A 25,745-nucleotide genomic window follows, 5' to 3' on the forward strand; every position below is an offset into this window, starting at 1 on the left:
CTCTTCAAAAGTGTTAAACTGTCCGACGTGCACATGCACATGCTGGAGATGGTGCAGGTTTGAGTCTGTCTGTCCCCTTTCCTATCCGTTAAAAGGTGTAAATCAACTGCATTTTTACATAACAAATATGACGATTTATAGTTTTTATATACTCTAAAAAGTGCTGGGTTAAAAGCAACCCAAGTTGGGTTGAAAATGGACAAACCCAGATATTGGGTTGTTTGAACCCAGTAACTGGACCCATTCAAACAACCCAATTTCTGGGTTTGTCCTTTTTCAACCCAACTTGTTTTTTTTTTTCACCCAGCACTTTTTAGAGTGTAGAGATGCACAATATATTGGCCACCATATCGGTATCAGCTAATATATGTTCACTTTTAATGTCACTGTTATCAGCCCGAAAAGAAAATATGTCCAATATATTAAAGCGGATAAATAATGCATTATTTCCTTGCATTATGTATTATTAAAGGAAATCAACTAGGGTCATGGCTTTGATGTCTTAAGACACGAACCGATCTGTTTCTGTAAGAAACCGAACAGTATTTAAGTACTTTTTTTTACCTCATATCCAGACGAATATATATCTATATATTTATCTATGATCACACCAGTTTGACCTTCTCCGGTGGAAGTAATGACGGATGGGAACACTAGATGAGATTCGTCTGCATATGAGGTAAAAAAGAAACCGATCTCACAGAAACCGATCGGTTCGTGCCTTAAGACATCAATGTGTCGTTACGAGCAGATAAACATGCAAATAAACATGTTTATTTTTGGGTGAACTTAAAATAAAGTGTAACCGCACTTTATTTTACAGTCCTGTTCCCTATGCACATACTATGTACTTAATACAGTAATTACAAAAACTAGGCACTAAACCCGAAACCTAACCCTGTAGTAACCTTATATTACCAGTACTTTTATCTGTTATTTTACACTGTAAGTGCACATACTGGAAAATAAACACATTTCTAACTGATAAACTTTTAAAATGCAGAGCATAACTAAAAAAAAAAGGACTTTATTATACTTCCGTGACTTTTTAAGCCTGATTCCAAGTTGACCGTAGGAACCACAGTCAGTAGATCAGTGTCAGTGTCCCTTTAATCGGATCACCTGACCTGGAACCGTTCTGCCTTTCTATCATTCAGGCTCATTTGCACGTAGTAAATGCAGTTAGCGAGCAGCTAGTGGCGAGAGCACCATGCTGTTAGTGTCAGCGGTGGGGGTTACGGCGCGGAGGGGTCGAAGGAAGCAGGGGTGTGAGTGTGCCAGATCGGTTGGGAGGAGGGAGAGGTCCGCCTGGGTTTCTGAGCACAGAACGAGTCCTCCACAGCAGCATGAATCACAACGTACCCTCTCTGCCAGTCATCCGGCAGGCTGAAGAAGCGTCCGATTTCACGCACGGCTCGTGTCCGTTTCAGCATGTGTGTATCGCTGACGCTTCTGCGGTTCAGCATGATGCCGCGTGTCTGTACGTCCATGTGTGTGCATGTATGCATGGAGGCTACATTTCCACACACTGTCGGGAAGGAAAAGGTCACCGTCAGGCGTGTGCAGCACATCACGCGCTCCTGTCCGACTGCATGTGTCGCAAACACAGCGCTAAACATAGCACGAGGCCACGGCTTCGGCAGAAGCAACAACCTGCTGCCATAGGAGGATGAAAGTGGCAGGGCAGGTGTGTGAACTCCAGATAACTGTGACTGATGCTGACTCCATTATACAGAGTGGAAAACTAACTTTTGGCAAAGTGGGCCATTTATGAGCTCTGAGCTCCATATGCTGAGCCGGACAAACCTTTCAGAAAAACTAAATGGACAGACAGCGGGTCGCTTATCAAAGTGAGTTCAGTGGAAAACACAGATCTATCTATCTATCTATCTGTCTGTCTGTCTATCTATCTGTGTCTGTTTGTCTGTCCGTCCGTCCGTCCTGTCTGTCTGTCTATCTATCTGTTTATCTGTGTCTGTCTATCTATCCGTCTATCTGTGTCTGTCTATCTATCCGTCTGTCCATCCTGTCTGTCTGTCTGTCTATCTATCTGTCTGTCTGTCTGTCTGTCTATCTATCTATCTGTCTATCTATCTATCCGTCTGTCCGTCCTGTCTGTCTGTCTGTCTATCTGTGTCTGTCTATCTATCCGTCTGTCCGTCCTGTCTGTCTGTCTGTCTGTCTGTCTGTCTGTCTGTCTGTCTATCTATCTATCTATCTGTCTATCTATCTATCTATCCGTCTGTCCGTCCTGTCTATCTATCTGTCTGTCTATCTGTGTCTGTCTGTCTGTCTGTCCATCCGTCCTGTCTGTCTGTCTGTCTGTCCGTCCGTCCGTCCGTCTATCTATCTGTGTCCATCTGTCTGTCTATCTGTCTGTCTGTCTGTCTGTCTATCTAGCTGTTTTCTGTCATGTCAAAGTAAATAAAGTAATTAACAAATATATCAATCAAATGCTCATTATTTTTCTTATACTTTCCATTGCTGCAGCACCTGTATTTGTGTGGTAAAAACCTGCCTTCCTATAACCGCAGTCTGCCCTGATTGGTCAGTTGGCACCACTCTGTTGTGATTGGTCTAAAGCTTAAAGCGTATGTCAGAGATGTAACGGCCCTAACCATAACCGGCGAGTATGAGGCTTCCTGAGGTGCTGTAAACACTACTGCAACTAAACGCTAACTGTTGACATAGGGATAAATTCTTCCTGGCCTTATAACTGCGTTTGTCTGAGGGCCAGCCGGAACAGAAACAATGTCAGGACTACAAACGAGGCGTTTCAGACAAGTGTGTATTGTTGGAGCAATTAATTTTGCCGTAGACTTTGTGCTTTATAACTTTGTAGATTTTACTTGAAGCTTCAAAAACAGTGCTGTCAATTGATAAAAATAAAAAAATGACAACACATTTTTTTCTGTAAATCACAATTAAAAACATTGGAGTTAATATTTTTATATTGTAAAAATTTCCCAGTTACTCTCCAAATTAATGTGCAAACAACTTAAAGCCAACATATTGTAATTGTTATAATGGTATCTTTTTATGAATGAACACCAGTATCACTGATGCTAATACCGAAACTGATGTCACTATGAAAAATATATATTTTTAAAACATTACAGTATAATTGAAAGCTATCAATTTTAACATTTATTACTTTAAAAATCAACTTTTAATTTTAGTAAAGTTAAAACGATCTTCATATAAACATTATTATTCATGTCCTATTTACCTGTGGGCTCCATATATAATCAATAAACAGAAATTGAATAAAGTTATTAAACACGTTACAATCTAAACTGCATGAATTATAGATTCATCCTTATTAAAGCTACGGTGTCCTCTGTTCCCTTTGTTCTGTGATGTTCACTAATGACAGACATCATTAGCGGCTGCTGTCTCTTTAAGATCTGCCGCTGCCACACGCATCTCATTCTCTCACAACTCTTAAAGTTCATCTAAGACGTTATTTAACTCATTTAAGATGCTTTTATGAGAATACTCCACAAAATGGGCATTTTGGCATAATTCTGTGTGTTATTGTTCATTCAAGCGTGAAAGAGGACTGGATTTTGCCCTTTTCTGCGTTCTTGTGGAGATTGAATGGTTTAAAAGCTATTGCATGAATAAGAGCGTGATCATATAATGCAATGCTAGCAAAAGAATGATGGAAAAAACTGATGCTGCGTTAAACTGAAAAAAATGAATTGCATGCATTAACACGCTAATTTTGGCAGCACTAATTATAAAATTATTCTGATGCATTAATTGTGCTATGTAATACACTTTATATGAATAATTATAACCAAAGTTATATAATTCGCATCTACTGTTACACCGTTAGAAATTATAACGCATTAAAACACAACAAACAAACAATCTGCAAATATTATAATGCATTTTAACTTGCAATTATCAGTTTAACTGGTTTTAACAGCTTTCTTAGGGAACTCAATTTCAAACGGTTGTTCATTCATGACAGTAGGAAAGAAAAAACTGACCATAGATATGAAAAAGTTTATCATAAACTTATTATAGCGCCCCTTGTGCTTACTCGAGTTTTGAGTTTTCTGATATTCTGGGGCGAAATGACATGACAAGCTTTACCTAGAAAACACATCGTAGGCGAGTTTGTTTCAGGTCTCAAATGAATCATTCTGAACAAAACCAAATGTGTTTCACTATCAAAAAGAGGAACCTCTTTATTGAAATCTAAACAAAAAAATGAATCAGACTTTTCAACAGTATTAATGACTTTAGTGCACTAAAAGGGCCAGTGAACGACTACAACTTCAAGAGCAGTTGTGACGGTAGAAGGTAATATCGGGAACCGTCATGATATTTCCTGCCATTCCGGTTTGGGAATGGATTCTCTGGCAAAGCGAAACAAAACGTGTGTCCGCCGTCCCTCTGGACTCTACATAATGCATGAGCTGGTGCAGGGTTACATAGAGAAACGCTCTGAGCTTGCAAAAATCAGGCCAGAGACAGGAAGTGCACTGATATCATCCATCAGCGTTCCACTTGCTTTAGCTATATGATCTGGGCTGTTTGACCGTCCTGCTGTTTATGTGCTTGTTTTTTCACGCAACTGTACAATAATTCATAATTACATTGTGTTGCATTCTTGTTCCAAAACATAGAAAGCAGTCTATAAAGACAGCATTATAAGTGTGCTTCAGACAGCTCCCAAAGGAGGAAGTAGCATGCAAACACTCTTTTGAGGGAAATTAGGATACATGCACTGCAAAGAGATCCATCAAATGATTAATACACCCTGTTTAATATTGAAAAATATTTATTTTTATAATAATAAAATATAATAATTCAATTATAATACAAATAATAATTAAAACATACGTATTTTACACTATGTATGCTTGTGCATAGAATTAATAGCTTGCAAAATGCGACAGAAATCAACTGTGAAGTCAAATATGCAGCAATGTAAAGCGCTCGAAATCAGTCCCTTATGAGGGTCCGTTAGGATGCGGTCTAAGAAGGCAGCTCACTGGGCTTCAAAGCAATGAAAGCACAGGGTTGCGTTTCCTAAAAGCATTGTGAACATATGGAGATAGTTTCTACAATATACTTATGATAATTTCAAGGTACTGACAGGTTTAAATGTTACGACTGCAGACCAAAATCTAATTGAGCAACTTCAGCAATTGACGTCAAGCTTTACAAACCATCTATCTGTATTAAATGTCAAGCAATTTATTGCTTATTATACCAACATACTGAGGAAAATTCAATGATGTGACACAATGCATTCAAACGGCTGGAGGAAATAATAATAAAAGTCACATGTGCACCTCTAAACTGCTATTATCAGTGTCACATGCAATGCGGGATCATGGCAAAGATGGAGACTGACAAACACACACTCACACACATCCAAGCCACAAGCGGCATCCGAACTCTGTCTTCTCCATGCGATCTTTCATAATGTTGCCCTACGCTCTTACGACACACAGAGGGTTTAATGCCCAGAATCTTCAACCAATCAAATCAACCTGAACATTGAGTTTCTTTCGCATCCCTTGAGGTTTGCGTGCCAGGTTGATTTGGTTGTCATTCTGCGCATTAAGTGGTGAGGGTGTGGGTGAGGGTTCTCGATGCATGTGAGACCGTGATGCTCGCGTCTACATGTGAAGCAAGGTGATGCAAATTAGACAAGCAAGAGCATTCCTCGAGGAAGAGCAAGGCCAGGAGCTGCCGTTAGGACAGGCGAGCCAGAACCAGAACCAGAACTTACTTTCCACTAATAACCGGCTCAGATCTCCGAGAGACCAGGCCCGGTCTCGGCAGGTGGTTATTCCTATCGATAAGGACACAGTTTGTCAGACAAACACACACACACACACACAGCGCTGCTTCTTCTGCCTCTGTGGTTTGAGAAGTAGCTGTTATGAACGGCCGTGTCTCTAAAGAGGTCAGCGCTAAACCACTAAAGAGTCATTTGAGTCTCTCTCAGGTTCTTCAGTGACTTTAGCTGCGTGCTTTGGCTTTATTAATATCATATTAAAGGAATAGCTCATCCAAAATATCACCTTCATGGCATTCCAAACTTGATGATCAATGGGTACGGTGCCCTCAAAAGAAGAAAAAACACCAACACTATGGCTTACACAGTACATCTCAGTTTCCAGAGACTTAAATCCTGGGCTGTCCATCCGCAACCATATCATTTTTGATTTGAAAAGCAACATGCACATCTTTAAAAGAATCCTAATTTTGTTCCACAGATGACCGAACGTCACACGTTTGGAACAACATGAGGGTGAGTAGATTTCAGCTGAAATATTCCTTTAATGTGATATTTAAACTAGCGTTTAAGGTCTGGGGTCGGCAAGATATTTTAATGTTTTTGAAAGAAGTCTCTTCTGCTCACCAAGGGAGCCCAAATATGTGATCAAAAATACAGTAAAAATTGTGAAATATTACAATTTAATTTAGCTATGTTCTATGTGAAAATATTGTAAAGTGTAATTTATTCCTGTGATCAAAGCTGAATTTATCATCATTACTCCAGTCTTCAGTGTCACATGATCCTTCACTAATCATTCTCATATGAGGATCTGATGATCAGCAAACATTTATGATTATTATCAATGATGAAATCAGTTTGAGCTGCTTCAGTTTTTCTGGAAGCAATGATACAATAGAAAGAAACTATACGTGAGCGTTGTGTCATTAATGTTAATTAAACAACTGTGGTACCATAGGAAAAAAACGTTTAATATTTTTTCTATAGATATTTGGTTTTGATTCGGTGTGTGCCAAATTTGGTGTTGGCCTTTTTAGGAACCTTCAGAAAACTTTTCTCAAAATTAACTTTGCTGACTCTATGGAGTTCATTCTGTCCGATTCAAACAAATCTTACATCATGTTGAAGGACATTTTTCTCATTGCAACTCATTTTGCCAGCACGGGTCACATTTATTTTTATTTATCACATTTTTTTATAACATTACATACATTTTTATTTTTATGGAAGAGTATCATCTGAAAGCGGAATAAATAAGCTTTCCATGTTAGCATAGGACAATATTTGGCTGAGACACAACTATTTGAAAATCTGGAATCTGAGGGTGCAAAAAAGCGAAATATTGTTTTAATAAGTTGTCCAAATAAGTCCTAAGTCCTTAGCAATACATATTACTACTAATATATATATATATATATATATGGTATATCTACAAAATATCTTCATGGAACATGATCTTAATATCCTAATGATTTTTGGCATTAAAGAAAAATGGATCATTTTGAACCATACAATGTATTGTTGGCTATTGCCACAAATATACCCGTGAGACGCAGGACTGGTGAAGAGCTCCATGTGTCTAAATTCCTTTAAAATCTTACAGACCCCAAACTTTGAATGATAGTTTTCATAAAGAGTTTTGTTCACCAGTGAGTGTTCAAAGAGAAGCAGTGTAAACAGAGAGAGAAAGACTGAGATAAACATCAGTAAACACACACACACATACATGTACACACACTCAAACAGGGAACCATCAATGTCATCAATGGATGAGACCACTAAATGTATATGTAAGCCTGATTCAAATCAGCATAATTTGGGTTTGGCTATTGGTCCTTTTCGACCTGTTTGTTTTAACTATTGTTTGTTCACTATTCTCTAATTATATATTTTTTTGTTTACTAGACAGGGGAAATTGTAAGAAATGGGTGATTTTATAGCTGCATGGACAAATGAAATTATGATGAATCACAACACAAGCATCTCATTTGTATGTGCTCTTGTGAAACAAAAGCGTGTCTGAAGAAAAGAAAACTCAACTGACCTAAAATAAAGCAAAGGATAATGGGAGAATGGCACATTAGAAATGGCTGGAGTGCTCACATGTCACTGGCGATGGAGGAGTTCCGGGACATGGACTTCGGCGACAGGTCATAGTCGCTGTCCGAGCGGTAGAGGAAGGACTCCCTCCGCTGGCTGTGCACAAAGTTGGCCTGAATGATCAGGCCCGATCCCGGACTCGTCATGGGGTCCAGGGGACTCCGTCCAGACGACGTGCCATTGTCCACGTCAAAGCTGTAAAGAAAGAGAGAGCACGTGTTATGGAAGTTAACATATTAAGTTTGGTTAAAAAATAAATAATTGTTTTGCCACAATTCGTCACGCGTCTCATGATCACAAAAAATGACTCTAAGCTCAACTACGCAATATAGACTCCAGACTGCGACCAAATGGAACTTTTTTCCTGCTGGTGCAACTAAATTTTGTTAGAGGTCGCACAGGTGCCTCCACCACAGAGCCCAACTGATAAGTCACGTCATGGGATTGAGCCATGAGCGATGATCTGGGGTTTCAGTCCCTAATCACCAACGTTCACCATGGATTGAATGTAATAACACCACATGTTATTGTGGAAGAAATAGTCACACGTTGTTGTTATTTTATCTCAGGCTTCGTACAACCTTTTGAGAGTGAAATTCAAGAGCTTCACACTTTTTCCAGAACTTCAAAGCTCTAAATATTATCCAATTTTAAATGTTATTTATATTAAATGTGATGATTTGTAAAACTAAAAGTTTAAAGGTTTAGGAAAATGAACACTTTTTGGCAACATGAAATGACCACTATAACCCGTAGATGGCGGCAGAGGAGCACTGATTTGACGACTTAGCCATTTCCATTCACTAATAAATAGAAAAAGTCTAATCTAAAACTTTTCTTCAAATTGTGACTGATTTAGAAGAAGTAGTTTTATTTATATAGTGTCTTTCCAAAGCTAAAGGTCGCTTTACATAGTATTAGACAATACATTTGCACAAAATTACATTAGCATACTCACATACACAAGACAAGAACAGGTCTTCTTAAGCCACATTATTCAAAATACAAATTTAATAGATAAGTCTTAAGCTGGGTCTTGAAGGTAGAAAGTAATGGTTAATTACGCAATGATAGAGGAAGCAAATTCCATAATTTTGGTGCATTGATACTAAATACCCTACGACCTACAGTGGACAACCTAAAACGAGGAGTGGACAAAAGACCAAGCTCAGATGATCTGAGGGACCGGGCAGGAGAGTAGTGGTGTAGTAGGTCAGACAGATATGGAGGTGCGAGATCGTTTAATGCCTTAAATGTTAGAAGAAGTACCTTGAAATGAATACGTGATGCCGCGGGTAGCCAGAGAAGATCACGCAGTAAAGGAGTTATGTGAGCAGAGCGCCTGGTGGAGGTGAGAAGAACTCTGGCTGCAGAGTTCTGAACATACTGTAAGCTAGCAATACGTTTTTTAGGAAGACCTAGAAACAGAGCATTGCAATAATCCAAACGGGATGTGATTAATGCATGAATTAAAATTTCAGCATCAGCCTGAGTGAGAGAAGATTTAAGACGTGCAATATTACGGAGATGGAAAAAGGAGTTTTTAACAATAGAAGAAATATGAGAGGTGAGTCAAAAACGACACCAAGATTACGGACAGAAGAAGACTTAGGATCAACCCTATCATATATCAATTTCCAATGACAGGTCAATTCTTTTGTCTGTGGTTGCAGAGCCACAAGGAATTCAGTTTTACTATCATTTAGTTTAAAGGGGCGGTGAAATGCTGTTTCATGCATACTGAGCTTTTTACACTGTTAAAGACTTGGATTCCCATCCTAAACATAGACAAAGTTTCAAAAACTAATGTTGGACGTTAGATGGAGTATTTCTGTGTTAAAAATACTCCTTCCGGTTTCGGAGAGTTTTTTTCGAGTATGGGTCCGCGTGACGTTAATAGAGCGGAAGGTCCTTGTATGGGCCGTACGGGCTCTTCTCCCGGTAGGATGCGCGCCCGCGTAACTAGAGCGAGAGAGAGGAAATGCACGCCGTAAACACTGCTCTCAGGTGCAGATCCAGTCGTCCGTGAAGACTTATGTCGCTCCACTTTATTCCTATGGGTGACGTCGAGCGACTTCAACGCTTCAGCACAGCATTCCGGGAAGGCAGCGCTGCATTTGAACCGATTTGAACGCAGAAATGACGGGAAGCTTCAAAGCATCGCTTCAGAACCAGTCTCAAAGTGGATTTCCACGGTCACTGCTGTCAGGACTTCACCAAATCATACCAAAGAAGTGTGTTTTTGACGGAGCGGTCCCAGCGATAAAGGTTCGGTCCTGCTTTGGAAGCAGCCGGTGAGTAAAACTGCTTCAAATGTCTGTGCTGTCGGCTATCGTCGCGTGAGTAAACATCAGTAAACGACACGATCGCGTGCTTCGTCATTCAAATGCGCTAACGGTTACTCCATTGTTGTTCTGTATAACATTACACTAGTCTGACGTGCAAAACCGTTTTGCTTGCTACTTCTAAGGTCTAGTCGCATACAATAGTCCATAAACCGAATCATGTCCTCATAAACTGCTTGTAAACACAGAAATGTTGACAGGCCACTAAATACAGTCCATACCACAGAGACGGACGTCCTGATGTTGCTGTTTCTCCTGTTAAATTTATTTCTGCCTCAGATTTGATTGTGGATCATTATCTGTATTAGCTGAGATAGCAATGGGTTTCTCCACGCTTGAGGACGTCACCGCTTTGTTTGCGATCGTCATTCTTTAGCTCCGCCCACACGATATGCCTCCAGGCGCTCGGTTTTTTCCGGAAAGACTCGGTACAGCCTATATTTCTTTTATAAATATGATAAAACTTATGATAAAGACTTTTCGGAGATATGAAGGATGCAATACTACTCTATAGGTACTCAAGATTGACATGAGATTGACTGAAACTGAGTGTTTCACCCCCACTTTAAGGAAGTTCAGGGACACATGCTTGATATCCCTGATACATGCAGTGAGTGAGTCAGGCAAGGATGGCCTATCAGAGCTGGTGGTGAGGTAAATTTGGATGTCATCAGCATAGCAATGGAATTTAAGTCCATGCCTGCGCATGATGTTGCCAAATGGATATATATAAATGATAAACAGTAGCGGACCAAGAACGGAGCCCTGAGGAACACCCTGTGAAAGCGGAGCAGTGGCAGATGAATAGCCTTGTATGGTGATGTAATATTTTCTGTCGCTAATGTAGGAGATGAGCCAGGAAAGAGCAGAACCAGTGATGCCGATATCAGAAAGACGAGAAATGAGGATTTCATGGCAGACTGTGTGGAATGCAGAGCTTAGATCCAGAAGAATCAAGATGTTTATGAACCCCAGAGTCCATAGATAGAAGAATATCATTAGCCACACGAAGAGCAGTTTCAGTGTTATGTGACGAGCGAAAACATGAATTGGCCTATAGTTGACCTATAGCATAGATTGGCCTATAGTTATTCATATTTAGATGGTCATGGCCCGTTTTTTTACACAGGAAAGTTAGATCTCCTTTAATAATCACTGAAGCTGTCGGTCAATTCAGTGTGAGACTACAGACAGACAGACAGACAGACAGACAGACAGACAGACAGACAGACAGATAGATAGATAGATAGATAGATAGATAGATAGATAGATAGATAGATAGATAGATAGATAGATAGATAGATAGATAGATAGATAGATATTTTGAGGATATTCGAGGATATTTTTTACCTTTCATAAAAATGAAATGCGTTTTGAAACCGTTTACAGTTTGCACCCATGTGAGTGAAACTCCTGAGGCCTGCGAATGACCTGTAGGGGGCGCCGTTCATCAGCTCAGACATGAAGGTGAAGGCGTTGAGAACACATGGGGATTGCCCCACCTAAACCTAAAGCTGCTCATCCTAATGAGCCTGCGCTAGCAGTGACGGGGGCGAGAGGTTTCCCTCCCAGACGTCCGGCGCTCAGGTACACACCGCCTCTGGCTTTAGCCGTCATTATCCTGTCCTTTGTGTTGAAAGGCTTTTCGGCACTAATGAGGTTCTCGTGACGTGACAGCAGTGATTCATAAGGTGACCGTGTTTCCCCGCGAGCGTCCCCGCGAGGCTCATCTGAAACCCAAACAAATCCCCCGTGACTCATCCACACGGCTCTGACTCTTAAAGATACGCTGACACTTCCTAGAAAGTCTGAATGGGAGAAACGGCAGAAGCACTTGGAACTGGAACTGATGCTCTCGACTTACAGGCCAGACAAAAGAGCAGATTTCAAAACCCAAGAAGGAAGAGCAGAGAAAGAGAAACTGATAAACGACTATCTGTAATCGTGGGGAACATGCTGAAATTCCTCTCCTAAAAAGGACGAGAGCCGTCAGCTCAGCGGAGATCTAAACGCTCACTAACACGATCCAGACCGCTATGGGTTTGGCCAGACACTGCAGACTGACGGAGGAATGACTGGGAATGAAGGAAAGCGTTTTGCTGAAGCTCGTATGAATGGTTTGATGTATAGCGAGAGTCACTTGATCTGAGCTGAACGTGTTTCCTCGTCATTAAAGCTTCAACACACACTGTTGTGAAAGACTTGCTTTGAGGACCATGAAACCTCCTTTCCTTCCTGTTTTACACTTCAGCCACTTGAGCTGCGCTGTGGTTGAAGTTGTGCAAAATTCACACTTTTCTCACATCCATCTATCTATCTATCTATCTATCTATCTATCTATCTATCTATCTATCTATCTATCTATCTATCTATCTATCTATCTATCTATCTATCTATCTATCTATCTATCTATCTATCTATCTATCTATCTATCTATCTATCTGTCGGTCGTTCGGTCAGTCGCTTGGTCCGTCCATCCGTCCGTCCCTACTACCTTACATTTCTTTAAAAACAAAGTATGTTGAAGTTTTAAATAATTAAGATTTAAAGTTTGTCTTGATAAATTAGAGTTATATGACTTTTACTTTAATAGTTTTTAACTGTACTTCCTTGCTACTTTTTACTACTTTTAACTTCCTTGCATTCAAATTTCAATTCTAAAGACTGGAATTAAATCAATCCTAAGTCAATCCTGAGTGTCCTGAAATCCTGCCATGACTTGACATCCCGATCCTAAAGCTCTGACTGACCTTGAAGAGAGATGCAGAAATCAATGAGCTCTTGTCCTGCAGCCAGAGAAGGCTTTGCTTCGAGTTAGACACCTTTCCCCTCACGCCACACACAAAACAAGACCCTAACCTTCATCATCCTCACACACGTGACACGACTGCTCACCCTCTCCTGCTGGGCTGCAATGTAACACCAAACATCATTTAATATGAGAAAAATAAGAGATCAGGGACTCTCAAAAGCACCAGCATGGTAAACATCACCAAGTAAAGCCCTGGATGTCTAATGACGCACAGCAAATGAGACATTGGGGAGACCCATTGCTCTCCTCTTCTCCGTGGGATGTTTTTCCCGCACTGGGACGTGTTCTGTACTTCTGTGGGATTTAGCCTGTTCTGAACTCAGATTTGTGACGAAAGCAAAAGTATTACTCTCACTCCATTATCACATTATCATCCTAATGCACTTCTGCATGAGTGCGAGGCTGCACGTGTGCGTAGACACCTGAGCCTTAGCCGATACTGTCGGAGTAGTGTATTGTGATACGTCCTCCAGAGGAGAGCTGGAGGGACAGAACGGATATACCGTATTACTTCACCGCCTACTCTAATAACCAACCCGCAACACTGTGATAACACAGCCAAACCTGTCCGAAAGCTCCGTCAGCATGGGAATGTGCACTACACCTCAAAGCTCAGAGCCGGCTCAAACTATCGTGTGGATTGGGGAAAAATCTAGCACTAAATGAGCATTCTGTTCAGGCACATAACCACAAACATGCAGGAATCGGTGCGTTTTAAATGAAGCATCATTCACAAAGCATCTAATTACAGTAATGTGATGCTTTTCCTAGAGAAACAAGGAAATAACTTGATTTTAATATTCAGATCTGATTAGAATAATAAAAGTAAAACATGTCAGCTGTGATATTATTGGTCAATGCCATTTTTTACAACCTCGGCACTTGGCCACATCAGTGGAAAAGTTGTTATATATTAATGAAAGATTATAAGAATTTGATTATATTATGTAAATTCCGATATCACATCATCTTAAAATTACAAAAGCATCAGCAGTGTCCATCTATTGGGATGTTTATGAATGAAAAAAGCACACTGAAAACATTCTTAAAGAGATCAGGCCGTTCCAAAACTAAGATTTACATTTTTTGTTGGAATAGATATTTTGTAGAATATATATATATATATATATATATATGAATGAAATTTAATCTAAAATGTGTTGCAACTCTGTGCAGAATGAGAGAGGTTAAATCGTAAAAGTATAAATACGTTTTTATTTACCAGTATTTCACATTATTTCTGGATGTGACTTATAAACAGATGAAGCCAGAGTTATTGTCGTTAACTAAAACTATTAAACACATTTTTATCTGTTTTTTCGCTCTCAATGCATTTGACCCAGTGCAACTTAGTCAGGTCTGACGTATTTTTTTAGTAAAATACAATAAATGATGGGGGTGAACTTTAATCACTTTAAATATAATCAAGCAAAATAAAACCCAACAAGATTCTCTTTTTGATGTAAAAAATTTGAGACAGGCCATTGGAGCGGAAAAAAGTGACGTCAAGAGGCGTATTTTTTACTTCTTTTAATTTGAGAATGCCGTGTCACGAGCGAGACGCTACAAAAGATGCTAATTGGTCAAACCATTGAGTTTAAAGAAAAATGGACGACAAGCCTTCACTCTTTTCAGTTGAAGTAAGTGAAGCTGACGGGTTGAGTCTTGAGTCAGCTCAGTAGTGAGTGCGAACATGAGCCGCGATATCAAGGTCCCGCCCACATTCCCGCCTTATCAACAACTTTTTATGAAATAAATAGTTCTGGAAACATAGAAAGTAAAGTTAAAGCTCCAATCTCCTCCCGAAGTTCCTGGAAAAAGTCTGTTGGTGCCTCCATGACTACTTCACTCAGAGAAGCTGCCAATCTAAAACCAAACTTATTTAAAAAATGGAACACTTGAACTAACACCATGGAGATAAAAACTGCCTAAAATGACAGAAACCATAAAGTGTAATTTGATTGTTTAGCTTGTCTATGTCCCATTAGATGACATGAAGGGGGCGGGGTTTATGAGCTATTATGGATCCAGCCACCGGGGGGCGATCGAGACGTTTTGACTTCACTTTTCAGGACTTGTGCGACACACTTGGGTCAACCTCTCCCAGTTTCTCTTGAAGACAATACGGAAGTTACTGGGGGACAGGCTCCAGAAGGGGCAGAATCTCATTGAGCTCATGTTAAAATGCACTACTTGTTTACATGTTTACAGCCTGGGACAAATTGTGGTTTTGGTCAATAGGGCTAATGCACTCGTTTACATTATAAAAAGTCTTAAAGTTCTGCATAATTAAGGGCGTGGCCACTTTGAGTGACAGGTGGATAGCCGTTTGTCTACTGTCTGTTAGTCATCACACCACCTCAGCTCCGCCCACGTCCTCCCTTTTTGCTCATTGTCAGTTATCCGGGAGTGACGCCAAGATGGCAACTGCAGACTTTACGCTTCAAAACTGCTCTTCAGAATCCTATGGGTGATGTGATTTTATCGATACGTGTTTTTTTACAGTCTATGGGTCAAACACATCTGTCTAGTTTAGTTTAGAGCTTTACTTATCTAATAATTAAATATATCTAATAATCAAGCACAAAAGTAAATTTATAACGATTTGTAAAACATCTAATTGTCCTTAAAGCCGCCCCAGGGACATCCACTCAGATTCCAAATGCAGTGGGTGTGCAATATCTCCCAATATTTTGTGGCCATTCTCAACACTTGCTGTTCATAGTCTAGCACGTATTTACATTGAAAACCAATGGAAAAGTAGCGCAATGGAATGGAAAACGTGTTCTGTGCGAACGCCGCCTTACTGTGTTTCCCACACATCCAGCAGCACAACACACTCTTGAAAACTCCTTCATCCAGCAGGCCGAGCTGACACATCCGATCTGCTTCAGCAGACATCACGCCGAAGGCTCAACACGTCAAAGAGCGCTCTCTCACGTGAGCCGCGCGTCACAGAGCAGCTGCACCTCTATTAAAGGGATAGTTCACCCAAAAATGAGAATGTGATGTTTATCTGCTGACCCCCAATGCGGTGTGTTTGTTTCTTCAGTAGAACACAAATGAAGATTTTTAACTCAACCGTTGCTGTGACGGTCATATTATGCATGTGAATGGGTAACAATTCTATGAGAGTAAAAAAAAAACATGCTTAGACAACATGCACAAAGAGCCCTGTGGCTCATGACGACACACTGATATATTAAGACACAAAACAATCAGTTTGTGTGAGAAATCAAGCCGTATCTATATAACTTTTTACCTTAAATACAACTCTATATCCAACAGCCTGGAATGCTCTTCACTTCCGGTAAGGTTAAAATACACACTCTGGCTCGTATGTCCAGCACGTGTATTATTGACCTTTCCGGAAGTTAGTGTGTGAAGGCTGTTGGATATAGCGTTGTATTTAAGGTAAAAAAATTATAGAAATGCGGCTCGATTTCTCACACAAACGAATTGTTTTGTGTCTTAAGACATCAATGTGTCGTCAGGAGCAGCAGGGTTTTTGTGCATGTTGTCTAAGCATGTTTTTTTACTCTCGTAGAATTGTTACCCATTCACATACATTATGACTGACAGACAGCAACGGTTGAGTTAAAAATCTTCATTTGTGTTCTACTGAAGAAACAAACACACCTACATGTTGATGCACTGGGGATCAGCACACTCTCATTTTTGGGTGAACTAACCCTTTAAGGCACGGTGGGGTGCACTGGCAGGCCCCTGTCCACCGGGGCCCCGTCTCTGAGAGGCTGACGCACGACAGGGGCCCAGAGCTCCTACAGGGCCCTCTCTAATTGCCCTGACCGTCAACTGCAGGCTCATAGACGACAATGAGTTTATTTATAAAGGTGCCGAAGACGCACAGGAAGCGAGAGAGAGAAAGAGAGATGCCCTTGGCCCATTTTGGCAGAGGTCGTCCCCGGATAGATGGCAGGCAGGAGACGGAGTCCGGAGAGACAAAAAGGGGGAGAGAAGTCGTTTGGTGACGTGCCACGAGGCGACAGGATGCACTTGCGTCTTTATGAGCGCATGCGGTGCGTTTCCAGGTCAGAGCTGGCGGTGTGAGCCGAGAGGAGAAAGAGACGAGCGCTGGAGCGTGCGGGGCATCTGTTCTTTAACACGGTCCTGCAACACACTCATAGTAGAAGAGTCACCTTATTGTTTCAGTCAACTGTTGTGTAACGACTCTTATGATGCCTTTTGCAGGATAATAACTGCTGGGATGTTTATTCTGGTGGTGGAATGCATGAGCTATTGTGGTCTCTTGCGTTGTGAATGGTCTCTAGCGGCACATCTGAAACTTGACTCAAGCTCCCAACTGACAGGATTATGAAAGAACGAAGGACTGGTGGTCAATACTGGGAAAACATTCACGTCTTTCTATGGGCAAAGATATTTTTACACCGCACTAAAGCCACAATGATGTCAGCCAACAACAAACACACTAGATCGTCAGTGGTCAACTAGAAATGACACAAAATGTACTATTCACTGTCTTAATACATGCCCCTGTTATTGGGAACCATTCATTAGTGCAGGTTATTCTATATAAAACAAAAACGTTTCGTCTGACGTCACCAAACCCTTGTTTTTCTCCATTACGGTACGTGGCGCCCACTTTTAACAATGCAGTCAGTTCCAGAGAGATAAGACATGTCTCGGTCGACATTTTCTTTCTTGTTAAATATTCACTTTTACTCAGAAATAGGCCAAAAAAGAAAAATGGGTTTCATGTTGACTAAACATTCAAAAAAGTCTAAAAGGAACTTAGTATCTAGAGTCATAAACACAAAAAGTAGTGATTAATAATTAAACTTACTATTTTCATTTACAATAATAACATTATTAAAACTTAAAAAATTATATATAAAAACAAACACACGTGTATGGATAGATACTATTAAAACATGCATATATATATATACACACAACCACAAGCAGTCTCCATCAACCACATTTATACAATAAGCTTTTCTTAGCCAAGAATAATTAGCTATCAGTATCAGCCTCAAATTCCGATGTGGGTGCATACCAAAACATAATTATATTTAATACTAACACAAAGCAAATCTGTGGTAGAAACAAAACTATGGGATGCCACTTTCCACGCTCAATTGTAAGCCGGATTCGAACGCATGCCTGTGAGCCAGCAGAAAGCGAGAACGAGTGCAACTTTACCAGATTCCCTCCGTGTTCCTGAGAGAGCTGGTGGAACGCGAGCGCGGTTTCATAACGATACTCATGGCCAAACGTCTCTCGGCTTTCTCTACACCTCGTCAAAGTCCGTCCCGCTCCGTGATGGACATGCTCTCCAGATAATCCAGCTCTGCGCTTAAACTCGGTCTCTCTGTCTCTCTGTCTCTCTGTGTGTCTGCAGGGGAAGCGAGCTGGACTGAATATCACGTTTCTAGTCCTAGCAGTGGCCTAGCAGTGGGAGTGTGTGTGTGTGTGTGTGTGTGTGTGTGTGTGTGTGTGTGTGTGTGTGTGTGTGTGTGTGTGTGTGTAAGAGAGGAGGGATAAACCCTCAGGGTCCTGTGTGTGTGTGTGTGTGTGTTTGTGCCGTATCTCAGCGAGGGAACCAGAGCGGACGGCTTTAGGGAGCGGAGGGGGTGGAAATGCAGCTGGTGACAGCGTCAGAGCCCACTTCTCAGAGGCATGGAGGACACACACACACACACACACACACACACACACACACACACACACACACACACACACACACACACACACACACACACACACAAGACAAAAAAACACAATGTGATCTCTTTAGTATCTCAACTCATTATCCAAGATAACATCAAGATGCATGGAGAGCAAACAGAGACCTGATCTCACGTTTCTCCTGATAAAAGATCTCACGTGCCTCCTATAGAGTTTCAGAAAGAACTCAAACGGTGCGCAGATTTGACAAATATTAAGATATCAAATAGACACTAATTAGAGTCAGCAATAGTGTTTCTAGTTTTAAACCTCACATATTGGTGTTATTTGGTTTTGTAATTAGAAGTGTTGGCATGCGTTTTAATGCCTTATACTTTCTTAATATGTGTTTAATGAATAGCAAAGTATTATAAAGTATTATAAATGTGGTTAGAACTATGCATAAAATAATACAATGCATTATAAGGTGCATTAAAAGGCATAATTAATGTTTTATAAAAATATTTTTTCATAAATAGTTGTAACCAAAGTTAAAATGCAGTAATATGAATAATCAATAAATCAATAATATGAATTGCAGATTCAGAAACTGGTTGTTTGTTGCGTTTTAAATGCATTATACTTTCTAAAGATGTGTTCAATTAGTAAAACTATTATAATGCATTATAACTGTAGTTATAATTATTCAAGAGACCATACAATGCATTATAAGGCACATATATCATTTTTATAATGCATCATATATAAAGTCTTTAAGTAAAGTCCGAATTTGCCTCACCGGCACGTCATGCTCAAAACCCGTCTTCGGCGCAATAACTCCGATCTTTCATGTATTCATACTCTTGTGTAATCGACGCCCCATCCTAAATAAATCTGTCTCTTCCGTGATACCATGAAATTTTGAATATTCCAATCTAATATGATTTCTGACCTGTAAGGTTGCCAGAATAATAATTTTACACGGTGTGTTAATAGGCCAGAGGAGAACTGGCACCCCGACTGAGTCTGGTTTCTCCCAAGGTTTATTTTTCTCCATCACGCCCTGATGGAGTTTTGGTTCGTCGCCACTGTCGCCTTTGGCTTGGCTTGCTCAGTTGGGGACACTAAAAATATGATTAAAGTTATTCAACTTATTATACAAATAAAATGTATGAATTAGGTCTTATTTAATTCTATAAACTATAATGCTGATCTGCCAACATTGTCGCTATATGATCAATTAAATTAAGCTGATAACATCACTGTTTTCTCCAGAACGACTGTACAGCCAAATCTAATTTTGTCGCAATATTATCCTGTTTGACACTGTGAAGCTGCTTTGACACAATCGTGATTGTAAAAGCGCTATATAAATAAAGTTGATTGATTGATTAAAGCGTAAATGTATGCAATAGACTATTGGATACATTTAACCAATAGCCAAATTTTGCTATTTAAATGGTTTACAGTAACGGAAATAAAGCAGAAATAACAAAAAATATAATTATTAACCTAAAAAAGAAATTAAAGTTAGAAATATCAGAAAAAAAGACAAAATTTAATAGAAATATAAAACTTTTTTTTTTTAATAATGGAAACATAAAATATCAAAAAACGACTAAATACTGTAATAGTAAAATAACACTGATCAAAGATCAGATCTTTTAATATGATGAGTTTAGAGAGGCAGAGATTCTTCCCAGACTAAATGATCGAAGCTCTGCTCTGATTCCTGGCATTTTACATCATTCCCATGATGCAAGGGTGCTCTGTGTGGTTGCTAGGGTGTTGCTATTTGGTTGCTAAGGTGCTCTATGTGAGAGGAGAGAAGCCAGTAAAAAAGGAATGCGTGTGAGAAAGAAGGAGGAGAGCTGGAGTGTGGCTGACGGTCTTGACAGGAGTCAGGAGATACGGAGGAGTTTCTGAAGGCTTCAGTGGCTTTCTCCACAGAGCTGTCGCCAGTGTTTCAACACATGCTCTGGTCTTCATGAGCATGATTCATCAGGTCAAACGCAAGCTCGCTTTCACCATGAAATGAGGAAAAAGTCATTCTGACTTTATAACTCACAATTGCTCTAATGTGAGGCGGGGGAAAAAAAGTTAGTTGAAAAAGATAATTAAAAGCTTCAGTGCTGGAAACAAGCTTCCATACTGTAGGTCTGAAAAATGGCAGTAACACTTTTCTTAAAGCCCTTATGTATAATGCATTATAAATGTATTCATATAATGTACGTTATAAAGCATTATATGGTTTCATAAATAATTGTAACCAAAGTTAAAATGCATTATGATATGCGTTGCAGATTCTGAAACTGGTTGTTTGTTGTGTTTTAATGCATTATAACGTTTTAAAGTTCAATGAATTGAAAAGTATTATAATGCATTATAACTGTAGTTAAAAAGTATTCATAAAATCATACAATGCATGATATGGTGTTTTACAAAGGCACACTGCAAACCCAAATAAGTTGGCAAAACTCAAAATTAATATTCAAAATTCAATAGAAAAAATTCATTACGTTAGAAAATTACATTAAATTAGTCGATCTGCCAGCTTTTTATTTCATACTCGTTCATTTGAATTGCTCTTAACTTGAAATATTTGAGTAAGCTCATTCATTCATTTAACTTAAAATGATCATGTAATCTTGACTTAAATATTTTAGTAGTGGAAACTTGGCTTGCTTTAACAAGCTAATTCAGTAAATGCTAACCTGCTAATTGGTAACACAATGCTTTGGTAGCATTAGCGTAGAATATAATTGCTGAATGAGTAACAATACGTGATCCTGGACCACAAAACCAGTCATATGGGTGCATTTTTTAATATATTTTAATAAATAAGCTTTCCATTGATGTACGGGTTTGACAATATTTCGAGATACTATTTGAAATCTGGAATCTGAGGGTGCAAAAAAATCGAAATATTGAAAAAATCTGAATGAAATGTAGTCCTTAGCAATGCATGTTACTAATAATTAGAGGTCGACCAATAGTGGATTTTACCGATACCGCTTGCCGATAACCGATTAATCGACCGATAGTTTTTAAAAAGATACTAGATTAAAATAATAATAATAGTAATAATAATAATAATAACAAATTAATTATTAATTGATTATAAATTGCATATGTAAATATGAATATATTAAAATGACAAGTTCTAACAGAAAAAAAACTACAGAAAATAACTAAAACATTAAAATATTACAAATAAATGTTTCTTAAGCTATAACCTAGAAACATGTAAGTGAAGTTCAGGTAACAGACTGCAAGTCCCATTTGTTAACCAGGATTTATTAGCTTATTTAGCTAGCTTACATGAATGATATGCAATATACATTTTACACTGTGCAATAATAGTTGAGCAATACAATTGTATCTTAATCATTCATGTTAGTTCATAGTGCAAAAAAAGGTTGACAGATAAAACTAACAATGAATAATACTTCTACAGCATTTATTAACCTTACTTAATGTTACAAATGGAATATTGGATATAATGGATTATAATGGATTACTGTATTATATTAAGTGTTATTTCATATAAATCCAAACAGTTTGCTTTTTTAGAACAAGACGGTTTTCTTATCAAAATAACAACATATGTTCGTTGAAATCGAATGCGTTTCTGATGCGTCTATATTTCTGTCGCATGCATGACCATAAAGTCTGGTTTCTTACGTCACCTAGTATAAGTGGTTACATCGCTTTAACTGCCTGAGGTAAATGTTACTGCTAATGTTAGCATATCCTCTCAGCCTCGACGACAAAGTAAAGTACATACATACTGCTGTTCTTTCGTTGCTAAAGCATCTATAGTTACCAAAAAAATACTTTATAATGATTTGGCAACATGTACTGAAGTGTTCTTTATTCATACCGTTTCCCTTTCGCTGTTTTAAACGCGCGTCAGATGTGTCAGCGCGCTCTGTGCAGCGTTCGGTGAAGCGCGCAGCCTCACGTGTCATCACGTGTTAATGTAAACAGTGATAGTTTTTCATTTGGCCTCTAGAGGCCGCTCTCGTGCTATATAATGCCAGCAGACCCTTCTCAGAGCTCTCGTAGGCTACTGTGTAATGACAGCAGCCTTCTCAGCCGCTCCCGCAACGGACGCAAACCGGAAAAACTATCGGTATTGATTTTTGACGATAACCGATTGTTCCACCAAATCCGATGAATCGGTCGACCTCTACTAATAACAATACATTTTTTATATATTTACTGTAGGAAATTTACTAAAAATCTTTATGGAACATGATCTTTACTTAGACCTAGATTTTTTTGTTGTCGAATGGCCAAACCACATATAAAAGCCACAAATATACCTGCGAGACACAGGACTGGTAAAGTGCTCAAGGGTCACATATATGTTTAACACATAAAAACCTAACACAACACTTCATTTTAGCATGTATTCTGTCTTTCGATTGTCATGGCAAAGCAATAGAAATCCCAGCCATGTATCGGTTAAATTTAAGTTTGTCTAAATTAAAAGAAACAAGTTAAAAAAACTCAAAACAATGAAACACTTCAGATTACTTAAAATGTGTCAGTTTTTAGTGAACTCTAAAGAAAGAGAAAGCTCTAAATACTCACAAAAGTTAATTAGATTGAACTCATTTGTGTAATTTAAGTTTACCCTACTCAAACTACTATTTTGAGCATTCGTGTTTGCAGTGCATAATTAATCCATTCAAAGATTTTTATAATGTATTATATATAAAGGCTTTAAGTAAAGCGGTACTAACATGTTTTTGAAATGTTTAATCAAAATGCAATAACTTGCACTGTAAAAAAAAACTTAACTTGTTTCAATTTTGTGTAGTCAGTGTTCATGCTGCCTTGAAATTTTACGTTTAGTCAACTCAAATATCCAAGTTGTCACATTTCAATTTGACTAAACTTAAACCTGTAAGGCAGCACACACACTTACTTTAAGTTGAAATAAAAATGTTTTACAGTGCTGTTTAGAAACATTTGCGATATTATCTGCAGTGCATCGCCTACTTTACAACATTTTGTCTCATTGAATATTCTGTTTTTACTCAGAAATGTCAGTAAAATGGTTGGGAAAGTTCTTTGTGGCACTTTTGTGGTTCACGTATGACGTCAAGCCGTGAAACCCTTCTAGGTCCTTTATTTTTAAGAGTGTGTCTGTATTCTGCATGATGTGCTTTACTGCACACTTCAACTTCCTCAACGCTGAACTCGAGATGCTCTTACTGGCACTCTTAGATATGGGAATGCAATTGAATTTCCTTACATGCGAGTGTGTGTGAGTGATATTGCCCAGCAGACCGTATCTGATCTAATAAAAAGACTTACTGATCCATGAAACAGCGAGTAACATCGGAGGATTTAGGCTGCGACATGCACTTCCACACGAGCCCCTCCTGGCTTTAAACATCCATCCGTCATTACAGTCCAGTCGGATTCCTAGCAGACAGGCGCTCTAATCAAAGCAATCATTAGAGGAGAGGTGTGACGGCGATCACGGCCCATATCTACGGCCACTCACGATAGAGTCTGAAGACTTTCTGCCAGCCAAATGAAATGTCATAAAAGGACAAATTCCTGATCGTTCTTGGAAACATTCTTTAACATCACTGGCATTAACAACATCAAATTTCCTGGAGGTGAGCAGAGTTACAGGAAGGGAAGACATACAAAAAATCTCATTGAGCTGCATTCAGAATAACCAAACTCATTGTGCGCTGAAGGCAGATGGAAAATTATGTGCACAATATTAGCACAGCGTCTCATGATGCTCTGACGACACACATCACTTGTGTCTCGAGTCTTTTTGACAGACCAGGCGAGCTTTCACCACGGCTGAATTTATGCAACAAGGTGGAGGAAGTACATGAGCAAAATGACAGTCACACACACTCTATCTAACAGCATTAAGCTCACATTAATGCTGCAAAGCCCAGCAGAACCCAACAAATGAAGAGCTGCAGAAAAACATTAGGACGCCCTCTGGTGGAGAAGACAGATCATAAAACTGCTTCATTAGCGGGACGAATTGACAAAAGAGGCACTATAATCAAGATTAATAGATCAGTCAAAAACATTTAAAGGTACTGAGCAGCCATATAGTCCAATAGACGTTATTTATCAGAACGAGCTGAGGGTCAGAACTGCATGATCAATCATTAAAAGATCGAGAATGTTTTCAGACACAGTTTCCTTATTTCTGTGTTACATTTATTCCTATTATCACAGAAGGACTGAGATCAAAGTTTATACAGGGCTTGATGCTTCCTTTTTCCCCAAGGAGCACTTGCGCATTTAGAAAATTTAGGGGCGCAAATAACCCTTTCTGCCTTTATATTTGTGACTCTGGATCACAAAACCAGTCATATCTATACAGCATTGATGTATGGTTTGTTAGGATAGGACAATATTTGGCCATGACACAACTATTTGAAAATCTGGAAACTAAATATTGAGAAAATCTCCTTTGAAGTTGTCCAAATGAAGTCCTTAGCAACAAATATTACTAATAATAATACACTTCTGATATATTATTTACGGTGGGAAATTTAAAAAATATCTTCATGGAACATGCTCTTTACTTAATATAAAAGAAAAATGGATCATTTGGACTCATACAATGTATTGTTGGCCACAAATATACCTGTGATGACTGATGAAGTGCTCCAGGGTCATAAATATGGCACGAGTATAGATAAAAAGCATATCAAATCAAAATAAATACACAGCCGTTCAAAAGTCTATTCTGCATTTATTTGATCAAAAATACAGTAAAAATAATGGAATATTATTCTAATGTATAAACGGCTGTTTTAGACGTATGACGCATGACTGGTTTTGTGTTCCAGGATCACATATAACACACTGTAATAAACACTGAAAAAGATTTGATTTTATGGTTTTAGATTTTGTTAACTATAATAACTAGCCTGACGTGGTCATACTCAGCTCTAGTCAGAATATGAGTCTGATGCTCCATTGGGCTGTGATTATGGGGCGTGTTTCAACTGAACTAGGAAAGAACTCGATTGGACAGACCTACAACCAATCAGAGCAACGAAGGGACGCATAA

The 25,745-nt window shown here is 39.1% G+C and overlaps 1 protein-coding gene across 10 annotated transcripts in view; it reads right to left on the reverse strand.

Annotated features, from left to right (window-relative positions):
* Positions 1-25,745, reverse strand: part of LOC137061888 (3',5'-cyclic-AMP phosphodiesterase 4D) — a 320,568-nt gene that overhangs the window by 33,924 nt on the left and 260,899 nt on the right. For 5 of the 10 annotated variants that reach the window (XM_067432545.1, XM_067432549.1, XM_067432544.1 and 2 more), the window contains 2 exons: positions 7,871-8,062; positions 5,756-5,818 (listed from right to left, as the gene is read on the reverse strand). In XM_067432545.1, the coding sequence (XP_067288646.1) occupies positions 5,756-5,818; positions 7,871-8,062 (255 nt within the window). Of the gene's footprint in view, positions 1-5,755; positions 5,819-7,870; positions 8,063-18,208; positions 18,305-24,001; positions 24,064-25,745 lie in introns of those variants that run through there. The other 5 variants (XM_067432547.1, XM_067432553.1, XM_067432546.1 and 2 more) reach the window with 3 other exon arrangements.

The sequence above is a fragment of the Pseudorasbora parva genome, chromosome 23 (genome assembly GCF_024679245.1).
Source record: "Pseudorasbora parva isolate DD20220531a chromosome 23, ASM2467924v1, whole genome shotgun sequence".
NCBI lineage: Eukaryota > Metazoa > Chordata > Actinopteri > Cypriniformes > Gobionidae > Pseudorasbora > Pseudorasbora parva.